This window comes from Budorcas taxicolor, chromosome 21, assembly GCF_023091745.1.
Source record: "Budorcas taxicolor isolate Tak-1 chromosome 21, Takin1.1, whole genome shotgun sequence".
Taxonomy (NCBI): Eukaryota; Metazoa; Chordata; class Mammalia; order Artiodactyla; family Bovidae; genus Budorcas; species Budorcas taxicolor.
Window position 1 is genome coordinate 51,816,107 of NC_068930.1, and position 23,926 is coordinate 51,840,032.

Here is a 23,926-nt window from a genome sequence, read left to right on the forward strand (position 1 = left end):
ACTGGACACTTCATTGCACTCCAGAGAAAAGAAATCCAGCTCTACCCACCAGAACTCTGACACAAGCTTCCCTAACCAAGAAACCTTGACAAGCCACTGATACAACCCCACCCACAGCGAGGAAAAACCATAATAAAGAGAACTCCACAAATTCCCAGAATACAGAAAGGCCACCCCAAACACAGTAATATAACCAAGATGATGAGACAGAGGAATACCCAGCAGGTAAAGGAACAGGAGAAATGCCCACCAAACCAAACAAAAGAGGAAGAGATAGGGAATCTACCTGAGAAAGAATTCTGAATAATGATAGTGAAAATGATCCAAAATCTTGACATCAAAATGAAATCACAGATAAATAGCCTGGAGACAAGGATTGAGAAGATGCAAGAAAGGTTTCACAAGGACCTAGAAGAAATAAAAGAGAGTCAATATATAATGAATAATGCAATAAATGAGATCAGAAACACTCTGGAGGCAACCAATAGTAGCATATCAGAGGCAGAAGATAGGATTAGTGAAATAGAAGATAGAATGGTAGAAATAAATGAATCAGAGAGGAAAAAAGAAAAATGAATTAAAAGAAATGAGGACAATCTCAGAGACCTCCAGGACAATATGAAATGCTCCAACATTCAAATTATAGGAGTCCCAGAAGAAGAAGACCAAAAGAAAGACCATGAGAAAATACTTGAGGAGATAATAGTTGAAAACTTCCCTAAAATGGGGAAGGAAATAATCACCCAAGTCCAAGAAACCCAGAGAGCCCCAAACAGGATAAACCCAAGGCAAAACACCCCAAGACACATATTAATCAAATTAGCGAAGATCAAACACAAAGAACAAACATTAAAAGCGGCAAGGGAAAAACAACAAATAACGCACAAGGGGATTCCCGTAAGGATAACAGCTGATCTTTCAACAGAAACGCTTCAGGCCAGGAGGGAATGGCAAGACATACTTAAAGTGATGAAAGAAAATAACCTACAGCCCAGATTACTGTACCCAGCAAGGATCTCATTCAAATATGAAAGAGAAATCAAAAGCTTCCCAGACCAGCAAAAGCTGAGAGAATTCAGCACCACCAAACCAGCTCTCCAACAAATGCTAAAGGATATTCTCTAGACAGGAAACACAAAAAGAGCGTATAAACCCAAACCTAAAACAATGAAGTAAACGGCAACGGGATCATACTTATCAATAATTACCTTAAATGTAAATGGGTTGAATGCCCCAACCAAAAGACAAAGACTGGCTGAATAGATACAAAAACAAGATCCCTATATATGTTGTCTACAAGAGACCCACCTCAAAACAAGGGACACATACAGACTGAAAGTGAAGGGCTGGAAAAAGATATTCCACGCAAATAGAGACCAAGAGAAAGCAGGAGTAGCAATACTCATATCAGATAAAATAGACTTTAAGGCTGTGAAAGAGACAAAGAAGGCCACTACAGAATGATCAAAGGATGAATCCAAGAAGAAGATATAAGAATTATAAATATATATGCACCCAACATAGGAGCACCGCAATATGTAAGACAAATGCTAACAAGTATGAAAGGGGAAATTAACAATAACGCAATAATAGTGGGAGACTTTGATACCCCACTCACACCTATGGACAGATCAACTAAACAGAAAATTAACAAAGAAACACAACCTTTAAATGATACAATAGACCAGTTAGACCTAATTGATATCTATAGGACATTTCACCCCAAAACAATGAATTTCACCTTTTTCTCAAGTGCTCACGGAACCTTCTCCAGGATAGATCACATCCTGGGCCATAAATCTAACCTTGGTAAATTGAAAAAAATTGAAATCATTCCAAGCATCTTTTCTGACCATAATGCAATAAGATTAGATCTCAGTTCCAGGAGAAAAACTATTAAAAATTCCAACATATGGAGGCTGAACAACAACCAACAAATCACAGAAGAAATCAAAACAGAAATTATGCATAGAAACGAATGAAAATGAAAACAGAACAACCCAAAACCTGTGGGACACTATAAAAGCAGTGCTAAGGGGAAAGTTCATAGCATTACAGGCATACCTCAAGAAACAAGAAAAAAGTCAAATAAGTAACCCAACTCTACACTTAAAGCAATTAGAAATGAAATGGATAACCCCAGGGTTAGTAAAAGGAAAGAAATCTTAAAAATTAGGGCAGAAATAAATGCAAAAGATACAAAAGAGACCATAGCAAAAATCAACAAAGCCAAAAGCTGGTTCTTTGAAAGGAAAAATAAAATTGACAAACCATTAGCCAGACTCATCAAGAAACAAAGGGAGAAAAATCAAATCAATAGAACTAGAAATGAAAATGGAGAGATCACAACAGACAACACAGAAAAACAAAGAATCATAAGAGACTACTATCAGCAATTATATGCCAATAAAATGGACAACGTGGAAGAAATGGACAAATTCTTAGAAAAGTACAACTTTCCAAAACTGAACCAGGAAGAAATAGAAAATCTTAACAGACCCATCACAAGCCCGGAAATTGAAACTGTAATCAGAAATCTTCCGGCAAACAAAAGCCCAGGTCCAGACGGCTTCACAGCTGAACTCTACCAAAAATTTCGAGAAGAGCTAACACCGATCCTACTCAAACTCTTCCAGAAAATTGCAGAGGAAGGTAAACTTTCAAACTCATTCTATGAGGCCACCATCACCCTAATACCAAAACCTGATGAAGATGCCACAAAAAAAGAAAACTACAGGCCAATATCACTGATGAACATAGATGCAAAAATCCTTAACAAAATTCTAGCAATCAGAATCCAACAGCACATTAAAAAGATCCTACACCATGACCAAGTGGGCTTTATCCCAGGGATGCAAGGATTCTTCAATATCCGCAAATCAATCAATGTAATTCACCACATTAACAAATTGAAAAATAAAAGCCATATGATTCTCTCAGTAGATGCAGAGAAAGCCTTTGACAAAATTCAACATCCATTTATGATAAAAGCTCTCCAGAAAGCAGGAATAGAAGCAACATACCTCAACATAATAAAAGCTATCTATGACAAACCCACAGCAAACATTTTCCTCAACGGTGAAAAATTGAAAGCATTTTCCCTAAATTCAGAAACAAGACAAGGGTGCCCACTTTCACCGCTGCTATTCAACATCATTCTGGAAGTTTTGGCCACAGCAATCAGAGCAGAAAAATAAACAAAAGGAATCCAAATTGGAAAAGAAGAAGTAAAACTCTCACTGTTTGCAGATGACATGATCCTCTACATAGAAAACCCTAAAGACTCCACCAGAAAATTACTAGAGCTAGTCAATGAATATAGTAAAGTTGCAGGATATAAAATCAACACACAGAAATCCCTTGCATTCCTATACACTAGTAATGAGAAAGTAGGAAAAGAAATTAAGGAAACAATTCCATTCACCATTGCAACGAAAAGAATAAAATACTTGGGAATATATCTACCTAAAGAAACGAAAGACCTATATATAGAAAATTATAAAACACTGATGAAAGAAATCAAAGAGGACACTAATAGATGGAGAAATATACCACGTTCATGGATCGGAAGAATCAATATAGTGAAAATGAGTATACTACCCAAAGCAATCTACAGATTCAATGCAATCCCTATCAAGCTACCAGCGGTATTTTTCACAGAGCTAGAACCAATAATTTCACAATTTGTATGGAAATACAAAAAACCTCGAATAGCCAAAGCAGTCTTGAGAAAGAAGAATGGAACTGGAGGAATCAACCTGCCTGACTTCAGGCTCTACTACAAAGCCACAGTCATCAAGACAGTATGGTACTGGCACAAAGACAGAAATATAGGTCAGTGGAACAAAATAGAAAGCCCAGAGATAAATCCACACACCTATGGACACCTTATCTTCGACAAAGGAGGCAAGAGTATACAATGGATTAAAGACAGTCTCTTTAACAAGTGGTGCTGGGAAAACTGGTCAACCACTTGTAAAAGAATGAAACTAGAACACTTTCTGACACCATACACAAAAATAAACTCAAAATGGATTAAAGATCTAAATGTAAGACCAGAAACTATAAAACTCCTAGAGGAGAACATAGGCAAAACACTCTCCGACATACATCACAGCAGAATCCTCTATGATCCACCTCCCAGAATATTGGAAATAAAAGCAAAAATAAACAAATGGGACCTAATTAAACTTAAAAGCTTCTGCACAACAAAGGGAACTATAAACAAGGTGAAAGACAGCCTTTGGAATGGGAGAAAATAATAGCAAATGAAGCAACTAACAAACAACTAATCTCAAAAATATACAAGCAACTCCTGCAGCTCAATTCCAGAAAAATAAACGACCCAATCAAAAAATGGGTCAAAGAACTAAATAGACATTTCTCCAAAGAAGACATGCGGATGGCTAACAAACACATGAAAAGATGCTCAACATCACTCATTATCAGAGAAATGCACATCAAAACCACAGTGAGGTACCATTTCACGCCAGTCAGAATGGCTGCGATCCAAAAGTCTACAAGCAATAAATGCTGGAGAGGGTGTGGAGAAAAGGAAACCCTCTTACACTGTTGGTGGGAATGCAAACTAGTACAGCCACTATGGAGAACAGGTGGAGATTCCTTAAAGAACTGGAAATAGAACTGCCTTATGACCCAGCAATCCCATTGCTGGGCATACACACTGAGGAAACCAGAATTGAAAGAGACGCGTGTACTCCAATGTTCATCGCAGCACTGTCTATAATAGCCAGGACATGGAAGCAACCTAGATGTCCATCAGCAGATGAATGGATAAGAAAGCTGTGGTACATATACACAATGGAGTATTACTCAGCCATTAAAAAGAATACATTTGAATCAGTTCTAATGAAGTGGATGAAACTGGAGCCAATTATACAGAGTGAAGTAAGCCAGAAAGAAAAACACCAATACAGTATACTAACACGTATATATGGAATTTAGAAAGATGGTAATGATAACCCTGTATGCGAGACAGCAAAAGAGACACAGATGTATAGAACGGACTTTTTGACTCTGTGGGAGAGGGCGAGGGTGGGATTATTTGGGAGAATGGCAGTGAAACATGAATACTATCATGTAAGAAATGAATCACCAGTCTATGTTCAATACAGGATACAGGATGCCTGGGGCTGGTCCACAGGGATGATCCAGAGAGATGATATGGAGTGGGAGGTGGGAGGGGAGTTCAGGATTGGGAACTCATGTACACCAGTGGCTGATTCATGTCAGTGTATGGCGAAACCAATGCAGTATTTAAAGCAAAATAAAGTAAAAATAAAAATTAAAAAAAAAAGAAAATCGCTCAAATTTGCTTTCTGTCTAACATCATTTCCATAATCTAAAATAAACATAAAATAAACAGCAATAAATCATTAGCAAAAAAGCATAAAGTGAAAAATGTGTATTAAAATAACATAATGTAATCACATTTATTTAAGAATGTATTCCAATATCAAATGGCAAATTTCAAGATTGCAAAAACCAAAATTATGTTTGTACCAACCTAATAATATTTGACTATTTTATGCAATTTTCCTTTTCAAAATTTTCACTGATATGATAAATATGTAAATACCATATTATTAGCTCTTTTTGGATGTTTCACAACTGCAGAGACACACAGACAGACACACCCCCACATCATTCCAGTCCTTATATTCATAGGGTTGGATGGTGTCTGAGACCTGTATCTTCATAACTTTGAAAGAGAATTGCACTTGATCAGTTTTCCATTAAGAAATTACAATACATATGAGATTAATTACAAATATTTTTCATGTTCTTAGTCCTTTGGACAAGCAGGGGAAACCTAATTTTGCTTTACAATGTTAGGAAAAACTCTGGAGTTCTTTTGTTTTGAAATTTTGTAACTATCTACTGGTCCTCATGGGAAATAATAAATACTAAGTGTGATTTCTTTGAAGAGACACAGTAAGACACATAATGATTAAAGTCCTGTTACGGTCAAAAGCAGAGACATTACTTTGCCGACTAAGGTCCGTTAGTCAAGGCTATGGTTTTTCCTGTAGTCATGTATGGATGTGAGAGTTGGACTGTGAAGAAAGCTGAGTGCCGAAGAATTGATGCTTTTGAACTGTGGTGTTGGAGAAGACTCTTGAGAGTCCCTTGGACTGCAAGGAGATCCAACCAGTCCATTCTGAAGGAGATCAGCCCCGGGATTTCTTTGGAAGGAATGATGCCAAAGCTGAAACTCCAGTACTTTGGCCACCTCATGTGAAGAGTTGACTCATTGGAAAAGACTCTGATGCTGGGAGGGATTGGGGGCAGGAGGAGAAGGGGATGACAGAGGATGAGATGGCTGGATGGCATCACTGACTCGATGGACGTGAGTCTGAGTGAACTCCGGGAGTTGGTGATGGACAGGGAGGCCTGGCGTGCCGCAATTCATGGGGTCACAAAGAGTCAGACAAGACTGAGTGACTGAACTGAACTGAACTGAAGGTCTTCCGTGGTGACCCAGTGGCTAAGACTCAGTGCTCCCAATGCAGGGTGGCCTGGTTTGATCCCTGGTCAGGGATCTAGATCCCACATGCTACAACTAAAGATCCTGCATACCACAGCTAAGACCCAGTACAGCCAAATAAATACATAAATAAATTTAAAAAATTACCCCTTCTAAAGTATTGTAACAACATGAATTATATAGACATTAGTCTGTGAATAAGGGAACCTATAAATTATAATAAACCTGGGTCATTCATATTTTTTGGCTCCACAAAGTTCACTGGGAAAAGCATATTTAAAATGACCAAAAAAAAAAACTTTTAAATAATATTTATATACTGTAATGTATTAACTTTTTAACTAATGTATTCTACTCACTGAATGATTTTCTTTTTACCCATATGCTCTTCTAGGCTTATGATTCTTTTACAAAAGCTGTGAAAGCAAATCCTGATTTTGCAGAAAGCTTTTATCACCGCGGGCTTTGTAAAGTCAAACTCCATAAGAATGGCTCGATCCTGGATTTCAATCGTGCGATTACCCTTGATCCTAAACACTACCAGGTATTTAAACAGGTGATTGCTCTGGTTTGGAGAGTGTGTTAAATTTGTTAAGACTATCAAATCTTTAAGCGTTACTGTTATTAGTTAGCAACAGTTACTTTTATCTACTTTTCAGCTGTTTAAATAATCTATATATTATCTCTATTTTCCTTTGAACTGGAAATATGATTTCCAACAGGGATATTATGAAGGTAAAAGTGCTTTGTGAATTTTAACATATATAAATTTGTTAATATTTTAATGTACCTATTAGTCATTATGATTTTATATATTATATTATATAAATAAATGTATTTACTTCTTGCTTTGCTGTTACATTGTATCCTGACTTTTAAGGGACCATAGAGACAATATAAAATCCAATAGATGAAACTCCATTGGATCTTGATTTTTAAAGTGCATGAAATTTGAATATGAATGAAATATCAGATGATTTTAGGGAAATACTATTAATTTTTTTAGATATACAGTGGTAACATGGTTGTGTAGGAGAATGTCGTCTTCAAAGGAGATGTATACTTAAAGACTTAGGGTGAATTTTTAAAATGTCTACAACTTATTTTCAAATTGTTCAGAAAAAATTCAGTTCAGTTCAGTTGCTCAGTAGTGTCCAACTCTTTGCGACCCCATGAATTGCAGCACGCCGGGCCTCCCTGTCCATCACCAACTCCCAGAGTTCACTCAGACTCACGTCCATCGAGTCAGTGATGCCATCCAGCCATCTCATCCTCTGTCATCCCCTTCTCCTCCTGCCTCCAATCCCTCCCAGCATCAGAATCTTTTCCAATCAGTCAACTCTTCACATGAGGTGGCCAAAGTACTGGAGTTTCAGCTTTAGCATCATTCCTTCCAAAGAAATCCCGGGGCTGATCTCCTTCAGAATGGACTGGTTGGATCTCCTTGCAGTCCAAGGGACTCTAAAGAGTCTTCTCCAACACCACAGTTCAAAAGCATCAATTCTTCGGCACTCAGCCTTCTTCACAGTCCAACTCTCACATCCATACACGACCACTGGAAAAACCATAGCCTGGAATAGATGGACCTTAGTTGGCAAAGTAATGTCTCTGCTTTTGAATATGCTATCTGGGTTGGTCATAACTTTTCTTCCAAGGAGTAAGCATCTTTTAATTTCATGGGTGCAATCACCATCTGCAGTGATTTTGGAGCCCCCAAAAATAAAGTTTGACACTGTTTCCAGTGTTTCTCCATCTATTCCCATGAAGTGATGGGACCAGATGCCATGATCTTTGTTTTCTGAATGTTGAGCTTTAAGCCAACTTTTTCACTCTCCTCTTTCACTTTCATCAAGAGGCTTTTTAGTTCCTCTTCACTTTCTGCCATAAGGGTAGTGTCATCTGCATATCTGAGGTTATTGATATTTCTCCCAGCAATCTTGATTCTAGCTTGTGTTTCTTCCAGTCCAGCATTTCTCATGATGTACTCTGCATAGAAGTTCAATAAGCAGGGTGACAATATACAGCCTTGACGTACTCCTTTTCCTATTTGGAACCAGTCTGTTGTTCCATGTCCAGTTCTAACTATTGCTTCCTGACCTGCATACAGATTTCTCAAGAGGCAGGTCAGGTGGTCTAGTATTCCCGTCTCTTTCAGAATTTTCTACAGTTTCTTGTGATCCACACAGTCAAAGGCTTTGGCATAGTCAATAAAGCAGAAATAGATGTTTTACTGGAACTCTCTTGCTTTTTCCATGATCCAGTGGATGTTGGCAGTTTGATCTCTGGTTCCTCTGCCTTTTCTAAAACCAGCTTGAACATCTGGAAGTTCACTTTTCACGTATTGCTGAAGCCTGGCTTGGAGAATTTTGAGCATTACTTTACTAGCATGTGAGATGAGTGCAATTGTGCAGTAGTTTAAGCATTCTTTGGCATTGCCTTTCTTTGGGATTGGAAGGAAAACTGACCTTTTCCAGTCCTGTGGCCACTGCTGAGTTTTCCAAATTTGCTGGCATATTAAGTGCAGCACTTTCACAGCATCATCTTTCAGGATTTGAAATAGCTCAACTGGAATTCCATCACCTCCACTAGCTTTGTTCATAGTAATGCTTTCTAAGGCCCACTTGACTTCACATTCCAGGATGTCTGGCTCTAGATGAGTGATCACACCATCGTGATTATGTGGGTTGTGAATATCTTTTTTGTACAGTTCTTCTGTGTATTCTTGCCACCTCTTCTTAACATCTGCTTCTGTTAGGTCCATACCATTTCTGTCCTTTATCAAGCCCATCTTTGCATGAAATGTTCCCTTGGTATCTCTAATTTTCTTGACTAGATCTCTAGTCTTTCCCATTCTGTTGTTTTCTTCTGTTTCTTTGCATTGATCGCTGAAGAAGGCTTTCTTATCTCTTTTTGCTGTTCTTTGTAACTCTGCATTCAGATGCTTTTATCTTTCCTTTTCTCCTTTGCTTTTTGCTTCTCTTCTTTTCACTGCTATTTGTAAGGCCTCCCCAGACATAACAACAAAATTACAAAATGTTAATAATTATTGAATCCAGGTGGTAGGTGTATGGGTGTTCACTGTACTATTCTTTCAATATTCTGTGAGTCTGAAATTTTCTTAATAAAAGAGCGTGACAAAAAGTCTGGTTTATATCATCTTTGGATGGCATAAATTTTTTCTAACTACCATATATATTTTGGCAGAACTGATGCTTTTACTGAAATAATCTGTTTCCGCTTTCTTCCTCTCTTTCTCTGAAAAGGCATATTTAAGTCGAGTAGCCTACTATGGTTTGAAAGGCAGATACTCCAAAGCAATCTTGAGTTGTAATGAGGCCATCAAAATTTACCCTCAGAGTGTGCGTGCCTATGTCTACAGAGGAGTTCTGAAATACTACAGCAGGGTAAGGAATTTCCTACCTTAACCTCTGATATTTTAGAGTGTGTGGCTGCTCGGATGCCAAGGAGGGACTCACTTCCCCTTTCTCTCTGTGAAAGGAGAATTGCCATGGAATGGAGGCAGAACTACATAGAAGGTGTTGCACTTTGACAGTACATCAAAAGGGATTTCAATGAATGATTTTTTGTAAAATAGGGATATTTATTTTTGACATTTATATTTTAAATGGAATTAATTATGTATTTTTATTAAGGAAGTAGTATTTATTATAGAGAATTTGGAAAATACAATGAGAAATAAAGAAGATTAAAATCACCTGATTCCCTACCATCAGATAGTAATTCCTGAGAGCATTTTGGTGTGTTTCATTGAGTCTTTTTTTCCTAATAAAATATATACTTCCAAAAACTGGGACTGTGCTACTTAAGTAATCTGTGTTGTGCCTTGCTTCTTATATTTAATCATTGAAGATAATACCAGTTTTAACAACTGCATACTATTCCATCATAGTATATTTCAACCACTTTATTGTTGGGCATTTGGATTGTTTGAATTTTTCTTATTTTACTATTTTAAATAATACACATAGAACAAAATCAAAGGTTATGGTTCGTAAATGGATATTACTGAATTAAAACTGTGAGCAACACTATTGATGTCTAATGCTTCTTGGCAGATTTTTTTCTCCCTATTTTTCTTTTCTGACATTTCTTTGTACATATTTCATATGAAATATTTTGCAAATAATACCTTAAAACAAAGGTAAGACCTTGCATTACCTGTTAATTCTGTGAAAATTACTGTCTATAAAAATGGATGTCTAAGTTATCAGGGAAGCATCAAAGAGAAGCAAAAGAGAACGTGGGTAGAAAACATGACAATTATGTGATATGATAGTGCTAAGTGACAGAAGCAAGCCAGCTCTGGTGAATGTTTGTTGGGTGAATTAGCTTGCTTCTCTTTTATCCATTGCTGTATAGCAACAGGGGTCTTCCCAGGTGGCATTAGTGGTAAAGAATCTGCCTGTCAATGCAGGAGATGCAGGTTTGATCCCTTGGTAGCGAAGATCCCTTGGAGTAGGAAATGGCAACCCACTCCAGTATTCTTGCCTAAAAAATTTCATGGAGAGAGGAGTCTGGCAGGCTGTAGTCCATAGAGTTGCAGAGTCGGACACAACAGAGCAACCGAGCACACAGATACATATAGCAACAATGGAAAAAAGATAATAGTTGTTTGTATATTAAATTTTATTTGTGAGTGAGAAAAACTATAATAACGGTTCCTACCAAGGGACCTTCTTAATTAATTCTGTAAAAGATTAGCTTGATTGTCTTAATTTCATGGATGATACACAGAATGATTAAACGAGTAGTCCCAAAACTCTGATAGAATCAATAATTTATTTTACAACTAAATTTAAGTCCATTATGATGAACTCTTCTCACTTAATTATGTTTTCTTTGTAGACTTATAAACTAGCGATTACAGATTTAACTACAGCTATCAACATGGATAAAAACAGTTATATAGCATTTTATAACAGAGCATTATGTTACACCAAGATAAATGAACTTCAAATGGTAAGATTTGTGAATATATTTAAAGCATATTTTCTTATTATTTCTGTTACAATTTTGGAAAAATAATTTCTGTGGAAATACACACAAAACTTGAGAAGCCAAAGAACCATTTTAAAGAAAATTTAATTTTTTGTTAGTGCTTACCAAATTTTCATATACAATCTCTGCGATGTCAAATGAAAATTAATTTTATAATGCTTATAAAAGCATTTAAGGACTGTGTAAATTAACACACGTTACATGTTTCTCATTTGAGAAAAATGTTTCCACTGATAAAGTGTGTGTATAATTTTTAAGCAGTGATCACTAGCAATATTGTTTGCTTCACAATCTCAACATTAACCAGAATAGCCTGGGGAGGTATTTTGTTACAGTGCTCAGAGCGCAGATGCAGCAGGCAGTTTTGAGTGATGGTTTCCAGCTCAGAGACCATTTTGAAGCCTAACTGATGGTTGAAGCAAACCTTTTTTCTCTATTTATCCTGTTTCAGATTCTACCTGTGCAAGCCCCTTTTTATATTTTTGAATCTTACTCCGTTCTCCAGTCTTTCCTTGTCAGTTTTTTCCTTTTCGAATCAAGATTCCTCTCTGGGGAGCAGATCAGTAGTTTTTTAGTATTCTGCCCAATTTCTTGCTTCCTTTTCTGATATCCTCCTATCTCCTCTTCCTTGTTTCTATCATTTCATTGTTGATGATGCCTTCTTTTAAAAGATTGCATCGTGTTCCCGCTGTTGTGTGCGGACACACTCCCTCAATTTCCTTAAAACCTGGAAAGTTAAATCTGTTTAAAACATTTAGAAATTTAGTGATTTATTTTCAATGGAAGAAAAAGAAGTTGAGAAATATTGTTTCTGTCTAAACGGATATAAAATTGCCAATAACTGGATTTTCAGGTTTCCTCCAGAAATGCTGACAAATGAATAACTAATTTTAACACAGGCTGTTTTTACCATTCTAAGAGCCAATTAAAGGATCATTTATTAGAGTAACCTATACAGCAGGTATCTTTGACAGCTTCCTCCCCACCCCCACCCCTGCCTTTTCTGGGTAACCCTGAACTTGCAAACAATGGTCGGGGACTCGGCAGGGAAGTACTATTTTTGTTATGTCTGATTGGTATCAGAGCTGGTGCTCTATGAATAAGGAAAATGAAAATCTATGTAAATAGGAACCTAACTAGAATAAGAACATATGGGCTATTTTAGAGTGGCCTGGTACCCAATGCTTTTCATCCAATGGCCTCCTTTTACAGTTGAAGAAATGGAAACGGGGAGAGGTTAGAAACACATCCAAGTCACACAGGGAATAGGGAGCTGTATCGGCATCCACAGGTTTGTTTGCTTCTGGTTAACAGTCTTTAGGTGGCTTTGTTAAGCCATCTGACCTCCAGCATGTGGACCGGATGTCATTTTATAGTGTCACCTCCTCCCTTTTGTGTCCCTCCACCTGTTTCTCAGCATTCCTGCTGTAACAGGACCAAGCAAACCCAAGTAATTTTGTGCAAAAAATGCACTCCCAAGATACAGTTTCATAAAAACTAAGAAAAGGTGAAGTCTGGTTCCTACCCCCTTATGTTAATAAAAGTAGTAACCGTTACCACCCATTTTGGGCTTATTGTGTGACAGGCACTGGGCTAAATACTTTACCAACATTCAATCAAAATATTTTAAGGACTTCCCTGGCAGTCCAGTGGTTAAGACTTCACCTTCCAATGTAGGAGGTGGAGGTTTGATCCCTGGTTGGGGAGCTAAGATCCCACATGCCTTGGGGCCAAAAAACTGAAATATAAAACAGAAGCAATATTGTAATAAATTCAATAAATGGTCCATATCAAAAATCTAAAAAAACAATATTTTAAAGTGGACTTCTATAACAATATGATGTTATTAATATTCCATTTTTGTGGATAAGAAAACTTAGGCTTAATGTTAAGTAACTTTCCCAAGACTGAAAGTTTAGTAACAATAGCAGAGACAAAGCACAAAGCCTGCTCATTGTGACCTTCATGAAATCTCATTTCCAAGCTTTTGTTTCCTCTTTTGTTATATATTCAGCTACTTAGTAGATTTCTAAGGCATCGTGATATATACACAGGTTTTAATTATGTGATTCCACGGTAGGAAAATTGCAAACATTCTAGTTTTGTTTTACAAGTGTTACAAATTATTTTTACAGCCTGTCAGTGTTTATTTATAGTTATTCACAACATACATATAGGATGTTTAATTGTATGATTCTTTTAGATGTCGAGTTCCCCATCACAAAACACTAGAGGAGAACCACTAACTAAGCAAATAGTAAAATAATATTTATTTGCATTTTCATTTAGCACATGCTATGGGCATATATGATTTGGCCCTTTTCTGATGAAACCATATGGCTCTTTTGGGCAAAATGTTTGGAAGGAAAATGTTCAGAGTTAAGAGAATCAGCTCCAACCGATATTTGGGATACTCCTAGTACCTGGTACAGAGTAAAAACCTATTTATTGAATGAAAAAAAAAAGATAAGAAATATAAAAAGGTCCTCTGAGATGATTCTCAGCTTAGACTATCTTTAAAAGAGAGAATATTGAAGTAATTTTCCAGCAAGTGCTCATTTGTTAGTTTTATTAAGATCTGTTTTCATTGCTTTATGATTTATTCACTCAACAAAAATTTATCAAATGCCTAGTAAGTGCAGGCATGGTGCTAGTTACTGGCTTAACAATGGTGAATAAAGTGAGTAATCTCTGCCTCAGTAAAATGTAGGTTTCAGTGACAAAAACAATAAAACACTATAAAGCAGTTAAACTTCAAAAGGTTAACAAGTGCTCTGCTTTAATGTCCATAGTCATTTTGTGAAACTGTTGAGTTGGGGAAGGGTGTTGTGTGCCCCCTTCAATCCATGCACAATAAAAATGCTTAGGATAGCATGTGAAGTACAAGCACAGTGAACCCCATTTGTTAGAAAGTAGCAGCATCCGTAGTGCTTAATTAAGTGGACCTATTAAACCTAACAAATGACTATTTTTAGCCTTAAATTTTAAGTCACATTAAAGAACTAATTATGAGGTTCTAGTTTGTCCGTGGTCAATGTAGTAATGCTCTAAAGAGTTGACTCTAGCTTGTAAGTGATTATTTCATTTTTAGGCATTAACAGATTATGGAATTGTGCTTCTTCTTAATGCTGGAGAAACTGTGACATTGAACACGTACATTAATCGTGGACTCATCTATGCAGAATTAGAACAGTTCAGTTTCGCATTAGAGGTAAAACTTTGTTTACTTGTAAAAATGAACCCACTTGATTTTGTATGTTCACTTCTGAAAACCTGTGAAAAAGTTTTTCTTGATAAGAAATGGTATCATTGATGAACAATAATTCAACTTTAGTGAGAATTGTGATGAAGTACTTTGAATGATAGAATCTTGCAAAAATGTGTTTTTTACTTTTTATTTATTTATTTGTTTGTTTTTTAAATACAAATGAATAGATAATATGTAAAAAAATTCTAAATTGATGAAATATCAAGACTATCATCTCTCCTAAGGGGGTGTCTTCGCTGTAGACAAAAATTAATATGATTTAAGTGTCATTTACTTTGCTGCTCAGTGCTCTTCCTCGTTCATAGTTTTCCTCATTCCACACTGAAAATATGTCAAAATAAATGTTTGCTTCATGTGGGCAGAGAACAGCAGCCCAGAATAAGTTACTGGGAATAGGCTTTTAACTTAGTGGGAACAGGCACTCAGAATTGCAATAGAAGACAGCATCTGGAATACACGGATAAGAAACAGGTGGATTTATTTATAGAATAATGAAACAAAGTTCACTGTTCTCATTTTTATCTGTATTGTCTATATAGAGTTAAATTAGGAATTAAGAGATACAGGCAAAAATCAAATAGTAATTTGAAGTTCGCCATTACATAATGGTAGTTTTTCTTCTGTGTTTCTCAGGAACCACAACAGACAATTATGTAAGGGAATGTTTCCTGTTTTTTCACCTCCAAATATAACTTGTATTATTTTTCAACTTCTGGAGCCATCTTTTGAGATTCTGTCCCACAGAATTACTTGTTATTAAAGAAGTAACTGAGATACTGTATTCTAGGCAGCTTACATAATCGTGTTCGTCCTCAATTACAAGTTGTGTCTGACTCTTTCTGACCGCATGCACTGCAGCCTACCAGGCTTTTCTGTCCGTGAGATTTCTCAAGCAAGAATACTGGAGGGGGTTGCCATTTCCTTCCCAGGGAATCTTCCAGACCCAGAAACTGAACTTGGCATGGGATAGGCGGATTCCTGCTTGGCAGGTGGATTCTTTACCACTGAGCCACCAGGGAAACCAATTTATACTATGGTGAAATGTAATTTCAAGAGTTGAACTCCCTTAGGTTTTGGTTTTGAGATGTGCCCTTTGGAATTCCTTCAGGTAGGGAAAGCTAAAGAATGTCTTTGGAATAGGCAAAAAACCTATGAGAGTCTGGGCAATGGTGTTGGGTGGAGAAAGTGAGGAAAATGAGGTTTGGAAGCAAAAGACCTCAGCTGTTGGAGAATTAAATACAAGGCCCATGTTCAGTTCAGTTCAGTCACTCAGTCGTGTCCAACTCTTTGTGACCCCATGAATCGCAGCACACCAGGCCTCCCCGTCCATTACCAACTCTCAGAGTTCACTCAGATTCATGTCCATCGAGTCAGTGATGCCATCCAGCCATCTCATCCTCTGTCGTCCCCTTCTCCTCCTGCCCCCAATCCCTCCCAGCATCAAAGTCTTTTCCAATGAGTCAACTCTTTGCATGAGGTGGCCAAAGTACTGGAGTTTCAGCTTTAGCATCATTCCTTCCAAAGAAATGCCAGGGTTGATCTCCTTCAGAATGGACTGGTTGGATCTCCTTGCAGTCCAAGGGACTCTCAAAAGTCTTCTCCAACACCACAGTTCAAAAGCATCAATTCTTCGGCGCTCAGCCTTCTTCACAGTCCAACTCTCACATCCATACAACCATAGCCTTGACTAGACAGACCTTAGTCGGCAAAGTAATGTCTCTGCTTTTGAATATGCTATCTAGGTTGGTCATAACTTTTCTTCCAAGGAGTAAGCGTCTTAATTTCATGGCTGCAGTCACCAACTGCAGTGATTTTGGAGCCCCCCAAAAATAAAGTTTGACACTGTTTGCACTGTTTCTCCATCTATTTCCCATGAAGTGTTGGGACCAGATGCCACGATCTTTGTTTTCTGAATTGGAAGGACTGATGTGGAAGCTGAAACTCTAATACTTTGGCCACCTGATGTGAAGAGCTGACTCATTTGAAAAGACCTTGATGCTGGGAAAGATTGAAGGCAGGAGGAGAAGGGGACGACAGAGGATGAGATGGCTGGATGGCATCACTGACTCAATGGACATTGGTTTGGGTGGACTCCGGGAGTTGGTGATGGACAGGGAGGCCTGGAATGCTGCGGTTCATGGGGTCACAAAGAGTCGGACACAACTGAGTGACTGAACTGAACTGAGTCAATCAGGAAGTACTGGGACAAGATTTGAACTTAGGTCTCTCCAAATCCTGTATTCCTTCAGACAAGGCGTGGTACTAACATTGACATTGAAGATATGGAGACAAATAAGACAGATTTCCAGTCCTTGAGGAGCTCACGGTCTGGTGGGAATCATTCTTGACCTCTCTCTTTTCTCACGCCCCGTGTCTAAATCATGAACCAGTGTGGTCAGCTCTACCATCAAAACATATGTTGAATTCAGTCATTTCTCATTTTTTTTACCCCTGCTCTCCTCCTCCTTCCAGCCTCTACCTTCCCCTGCCTGGGTTCCTGCGGTAGCTTTCCATCTGGACTCGCTGCTTCTGCTCTCGTCCCTCTATGTGCTGTTCACACAGCAGCCAGAGATGCCTCTGAAAAACATAAAGCAGACCAAGCTACTCCTCAGCTCAGAACCCTCCAGGGGCTTCCCATCACACTTAGGCCAGAATTTGAACTCTTGACTGTTGCCAACCAAGACCCCAGTGGCCTGACTGCTGCTCACTGATCTGACTTCACTGTCAATGTTCTTGTTTTCTCAACTCAGGTTACTCCTCTGTGTAACTGAGTAACTCAGTAACTCAGGTTACTTCTCAGGTTACACCTTGGAAATCCCAGGCTCCCTTCCTGCCTCAGGGTCCTCACACAAGCTATTCCCTATGTGGAAAACACTCCTCCTATTGATCTGTATATGGTTCATGACCTTTTATTCCAGGTTTCTTTTCAAATGTGACCTCCGCAGTCAAAAAGAGTAGATTAATTAAAATGGAATATTAAAAAATTAAAATAATCCCAGATAAGTCTGGAAAGAGAACACAAAAGAACAGAAACAGAGGAGACCAGCAGAAAACAGACAATAAATGGTCGACCTAAATCCAACCTTATCAGCAGTTACATTAAATGGAAATTCTCCAAATATCCCAATTGAAATAGTGAGGATGTTAGATTAGAATTTTTGAAAAGCCCCAACGGTATTCTGGCTGCAAGAAACAGACTTTATATATAAGATAAAGAAGGGTAAAAGTAAAAAGACTGGGGGAAAAAACATGCCCTGCAAACACTACAGGTTTGCCTTGGAGATATTGTAGGTTTGGTTCCAGACCACAGCAATAAAGCAAACATAGCGATAAAGTGACTCCCACTAATTGTTTTGTTTCACATAAAAGTGCATATAAAAGTTATGTTTGTACAATGCTATAGTCTATTAAGTGTGCAATAGCATTATGTCTTAAAAATGGACCTATCATAGTTAAAAAGTACCTTATTGATAAAAAATGTTGACCATCATCTGAGCCTTCAGTTAGTTGCAATCTTTTTGCAGTAGTAACATCAAGGATCTTTGAGGATCACAAACTACCATAACAACTACAATAATGATGAAAATGTTTGAAATATTATGAGAATTACCAGAATATGATACAGAGACATGAACTGAACAAATGCTGTTGAAAAAATGGTGCCAATAGACTTGTTTGAGGCAAGATTGCACAATTTGTAAGTGCAGTATCTGCGAAGCTCAATAAAACAAGATATGCCTGCAATTAAAGGCAAAAAAAGTTTTTCCCCTGTGTAAATTTTAAAAATTCATTTGGAATATTAAAAAAAGATGATTGCTGAGGCAGACCAATGAAGAAATACATGACTGAATAATAAGAGGGCTAAATGCAGAACCTAGAGAGAGCAGAGTCAGAAAACCTACACAGCGAAACATTCTTAGTGGGAATGACTGATTAACAGAGAGATCAAGTAGGATGAGAGCTGAAAATGTATTAGTTAATTGATAGTTGTGTCCCCTTCATAAGAACACAGGAAATAGAGTGTGGCACTTGAACTGGAATTGTTACGCCAAATTAACGGGAAAGTTTGTAATGAAATCTCAGTTACAGTTGTAAGTTTGACTTCATTTCAACAAAAAAGAAAAAGAAAATCCTCTTAGTGGGAAATACCTGGTAGCATATTTCATTAGATTATATTTCTCTAGACAATAAATTTCTTATTTTCTTCCAAATAATTCCATGTAGCATCAAAATACGCTTCAGAAGTCTAAGTGGGGAGTTCATATTCTCAGATGGGTCTGGACTGATACCCTTCTCCTATAGTAGCATCCCAGAGGGTTCAGTTTGACACTACTGCTCCCTCTTCCATCCCTGGAATTAGAAGAGAACTTATTCTACCCCCCATTAAACAGCCAGCTTTGTGGAAGGAGAAGGGAGAGGGGAAGATGATGGAGGAACAGAGGGAGGAGGGAGATTATCTTCATGGTTGAGTTCTCTCTAGTGAAGGGGAAACCAGAAGTCTGATGCTTAGCTTTTAAGACTGTAGAGCGCTCTTACCCAGCCTTCTGAGAGTGGGAAGGGAGTCTGGAAACTAAAGTTTCCTTTAGTCACTCTACAGGAGGCTAGGGTCCTCCCCACAGTCTAGCTTGGTCAAGTTAGTTCATAACCAAAACTGCCCAAAAGATTCTTGCTGAAGCAGTCCTCTGGGAAAAAGCAGAGTCATTTTTATTTTTTATTCCTTTGTTTATTACATTTTTATTCCTTCACAGGTGTTGAACTCTTATTTTTTGAGTTCCCAAATTATGGGATATTTTTCCATAATCCCACACTATGGCAAGCATTGAAATCAATCGGTATCCCACATTATTTATGTATATATGTACACATACCTATGGACATACCTAGGACTTCCCTGGTGGCTCAGATGGTAAAGCATTTGCCTACAATGCAGGAGACCCGGGTTCAATCCCTGGGTTGGGAAGAACCCTTGGAGAAGGAAATGGCAACCCACTCTAGTACTCTTGCCTGGGAAATCCCATGGATGGAGGATCCTGGTAGGCTACAGTCCATGGGGTTGCAAAGAGTCGGACATGACTGAACAACTTCACTTTCACTTTCACACATGCCTATACATATAAGTCTCATTGCTGTTGACATGGTCTTTCGATATGTAGACATTTATTTAAACATTTTATTTGTTTCAGTTTAGTGGTATTCTCCTTGGGAAGGAAACATTTTCTTGAAAACTTTCTAAGCCTGTCAACATGGGCAGATTCAGGAGAAAATGAGATGGCCGCGTGTTTCTGTCAACCAATTTGACACTGAGTGGCAGAAATTTTATGAAGGGGTAAATGTCCGGGGAATATTTTGCATCTCACTAGCTTGGAGTTGATGCCCTCTATTGCATAGGAACCTGGAATGTCAGGCCCAGGAATCAAGGCAAATTGGAGGTGGTCAAACAGGAGATGGCAAGAGTGAACGTCGACATTCTAGGAATAAGCGAACTAAAATGGACTGGAATGGGTGAATTTACCTCAGATGACCATTATATCTACTACTGTGGGCAGGAATCCCTTAGAAGAAATGGAGTAGCCATCATGGTCAACAAAAGAGTCCAAAATGTAGTACTTAGATGCAATCTCAAAAACGACAGAATGATCTCTGTTCGTTTCCAAGGCAAGCCATTCAATATCACAGTAATCCAAGCCTATGGCCCAACCAGTAATGCTGAAGAAGCTGAAGTTGAACAGTTCTGTGAAGACCTACAAGACCTGAGAAACCTGGCTGCAGGTCAGGAAGCAACAGTTAGAACTGGACATGGAACAACAGACTGGTTCCAAATAGGAAAAGGAGTACGTCAAGGCTGTATATTGTCACCCTGCTTATTTAACTTATGTGCGGAGGACATAATGAGAAATGCTGGGCTAGAAGAAGCACAAGCTGGAATCAAGATTGCTGGGAGAAATACCAATAACCTCAGATGACAGATGACACCACCCTTATGGCAGAAAGTGAAGAGGAACTGAAAAGCCTCTTGATGAAAGTGAAAGAGGAGAGTGAAAAAGTTGGCTTAAAGCTCAACATTCAGAAAACAAAAATCATGGCATCTGGTCCCATCACTTCATGGGAAATAGATGAGGAAACAGTGGAAACAGTGTCAGACTTTATTTTGGGGGGCTCCAAAGTCACTGCAGATGGTGACTGCAGCCATGAAATTAAAAGACGCTTACTCCTTGGATGGAAAGTTATGACCAACCTAGATAGTATATTCAAAATCAGAGACATTACTTTGCCAACAAAGGTCCATCTAGCCAAGGCTGTGGTTTTTCCAGTGGTCATGTATGGATGTGAGAGTTGGACTGTGAAGAAGGCTGAGCGCCAAAGAATTGATGCTTTTGAACTGTGGTGTTGGAGAAGACTCTTGAGAGTCCCTTGGACTGCAAGGAGATCCAACCAGTCCATCCTAAAGGAGACCAGACCTGGGTGTTCATTGGAAGGACTGATGCTGAGGCTAAATCTCCAGTAATTTGGCCACCTCATGCGAAGGGTTGACTCATTGGAAATGACCTTGATGCTGGGAGAGGTTAGGGGCAGGAGGAGAAGGGGACGACAGAGAATGAGATGGCTGGATGGCATCACTGACTCGATGCACATGAGTTTGGGTGAACCCTGGGATTTGGTGATGGACAGGGAGGCCTGGTGGGCTGTGATTCATTGGGTCACAAAGAGTCGGACACAACTGAGGAACTGAACTGAACTGAACTGACTGAGTGGTATTCTTATTTTGCTTCAGGTTTCAGTTGTTTTTGTAGGGCTTTGAAAAGCTAAAGAGCTTCAGACAGCATATCTCTGGTGTCCAACAGAGAACAATGTTCAGGTCACAGCATTAGGATCTTAGGCAGAGTTAGTGCTTTAAATTCTTTTAAACTCTTCCCTGGGCTTCCCTGGTGGTGCAGAGGTTAAAGTGTCTGCCTGCAGTGTGGGAGACCTGGGTTTGATCCCTGGGTTGGGAAGATCCCCTGGAAAAGGAAATGGCAACCCACTCCAGTATTCTTGCCTGGAGAATCCCATGGACGGAGGAGCTTGGTGGTCTACAGTCCACGGGTCACAAAGAGTTGGACACGACTGAGCGACTTCACTTTCACTTTCACTTTCAACCTCTTCCTCAGTACCATTTGGGCTTCCCTTGTGGCTCAGATGGTAAAGAATCTGCTTGCAGTGCAGGAGATGTGGGTTTGATCCTTGGGTTGGGAAGATCCCCTGGAGGAGGGCATGGCAACTCACACCAATATTCTTGCCTGGAGAATCCCCATGGTCAGAAGAGTCTGGCAGGCTACAGTCCATGGGGTCAAAAGAGTTGGACACGACTGAGCGACTAAGCACAACCAGTACCATTCAGGTCCATTCCAACTGACTGCTCTGACTTTACCTGTTGCAGTTAGCATTTCCACTGCTCCGTCTCTGGAGGCTTCTAGGATCCCTGGACAAAATGACACATTTTCCCCTAAGTGTGGGTTGCCTAGGTAGGAGCTACCTTAGCTAATCCACACAAGAGTTGCAGTTGTAGGGCCTGGCCTGAGTGCTTATCTGTCCTGTAGTCCTAAGAGTCTCTGCAGGCAAATTTCTATTTCTGTGTGGATACAGAAGTCTCTGGTTGTGTTCAGTGGGGGGAAAAAAAACAATGAAAAAGAAAGTAAGTGTGATACCTCATTACAATACCAGGCAAAACCACAGGAAGGGTGGAGACAGTAGTGCAAGGTTCTGAGTGAGTTTTTGGTTATGGTATTCTGTATTGGGTTATAGTATTCTCATGTGATACTAAAAGGAAAACATAAAGTTTTAAAGAAGATGTATATTTTAAGGCTTGTGTAAAATTTATTTGTGGTAGAATCAAAGTTAGGAAGTTTATGAAAACCCAAAAGATAATGTGGTAAAATTAACAAAAATTTGTAACACTTTTTCAGGATTTTAAGCAAGCTGCATTGATAAGCAAGACTAATGTGAGCCTATGTCAAGCTACTGCTATGTGCTATCACAGGTATGGAGTGCAATTCATGTTGAAGTGAGAGCAAGTGGGACCGGCAGATTTATAATAGGAGAAACAGAGGAGAATATTGTGGAAATGACAGAGTACAAAAATGGCGAGAGACACCGAGAATCACTGTATGGAAGTGGGAACCACACCTAAGTTTCTCAAACTATTTTAGCCAAATCAGCAAGTAAATGCCTGCTGATAGCATTGGGGGTATCCATATGATTCAGGTCCACTTATTGGAAAGGACCTTGGTAATAACACAGAATGAAATAATGAATAGCTTGAAATATCTAAGAATAGAATAATTAACTTTGTTCATTAAATGGAGCTAACTTTTTAAAAGTCTGTTTCCTAGAAGAGAGGTTGATTTAGTAAAATATTTTCAAGAAAATTTTACCTTTGAAAAGCACTTCTAAACTAAAACTAATTAAAATATACCAGTAAATATCTATAAAATATAATGAAATCTACAAAAAAATACATTACTTAAAATTACTTAAAATACATTACTTGTTTCTGGTATTATTGTGAAAAATAAGTAAATTATAGAAGAGGAGAAAAGAATAGTAACATAAGGCTAAAATATAGAAAATCAGTTTAAAATTTACTCTGAAATAATATTAGATTGATTTTGCTAACTATAATTTGTAGCTTACATTTCTACCCATACATTTGATATAAAAAATTAATTTCTGGACATTTTACTTTTAAAAGGATAGAAATTCAGCTCGTGAATGTGAAATTGAATGTATTTAGTTAAGTAATAGTTTACAGCATTTTTCATGAGTGAAATAATAGCAGTTACTTCGATGAGAAAATTAGCATAGCAAGTAGACTCTGTAAATATACAATTTAGGCAACAGGACATAGTTTGAATTACTTAGAAAACTAACATTCTTTTTTCCCCTCTTTGGGGACATAACTAGTACAGGTATGGTTTCTCTATGAGAGTTATATTTTTTCAATTTTATGACTATGGTAGTATAATTACTGGAGCTTGTAAAGGTATATTTGGTTAAAAGGCCCAAACTGGTCTCAGACCTTTAAATTTATACAGGCAAAAAACATAGTCACATCATTGGCTATTTTAATACAGCATCTTTGTACAATTCATCTC

The 23,926-nt window shown here is 38.2% G+C and overlaps 1 protein-coding gene across 1 annotated transcript in view; it reads left to right on the plus strand.

The window, feature by feature from the left end:
* The window catches only part of TTC6 (tetratricopeptide repeat domain 6), a 200,784-nt gene that overhangs the window by 154,068 nt on the left and 22,790 nt on the right, over nucleotides 1-23,926 (plus strand). The window contains exons 22-26 of the mRNA XM_052660010.1: nucleotides 6,903-7,052; nucleotides 9,772-9,912; nucleotides 11,375-11,488; nucleotides 14,619-14,738; nucleotides 22,739-22,812. Of these exons, the coding sequence (XP_052515970.1) occupies nucleotides 6,903-7,052; nucleotides 9,772-9,912; nucleotides 11,375-11,488; nucleotides 14,619-14,738; nucleotides 22,739-22,812 (599 nt within the window). The remainder of the gene's footprint in view (nucleotides 1-6,902; nucleotides 7,053-9,771; nucleotides 9,913-11,374; nucleotides 11,489-14,618; nucleotides 14,739-22,738; nucleotides 22,813-23,926) is intronic.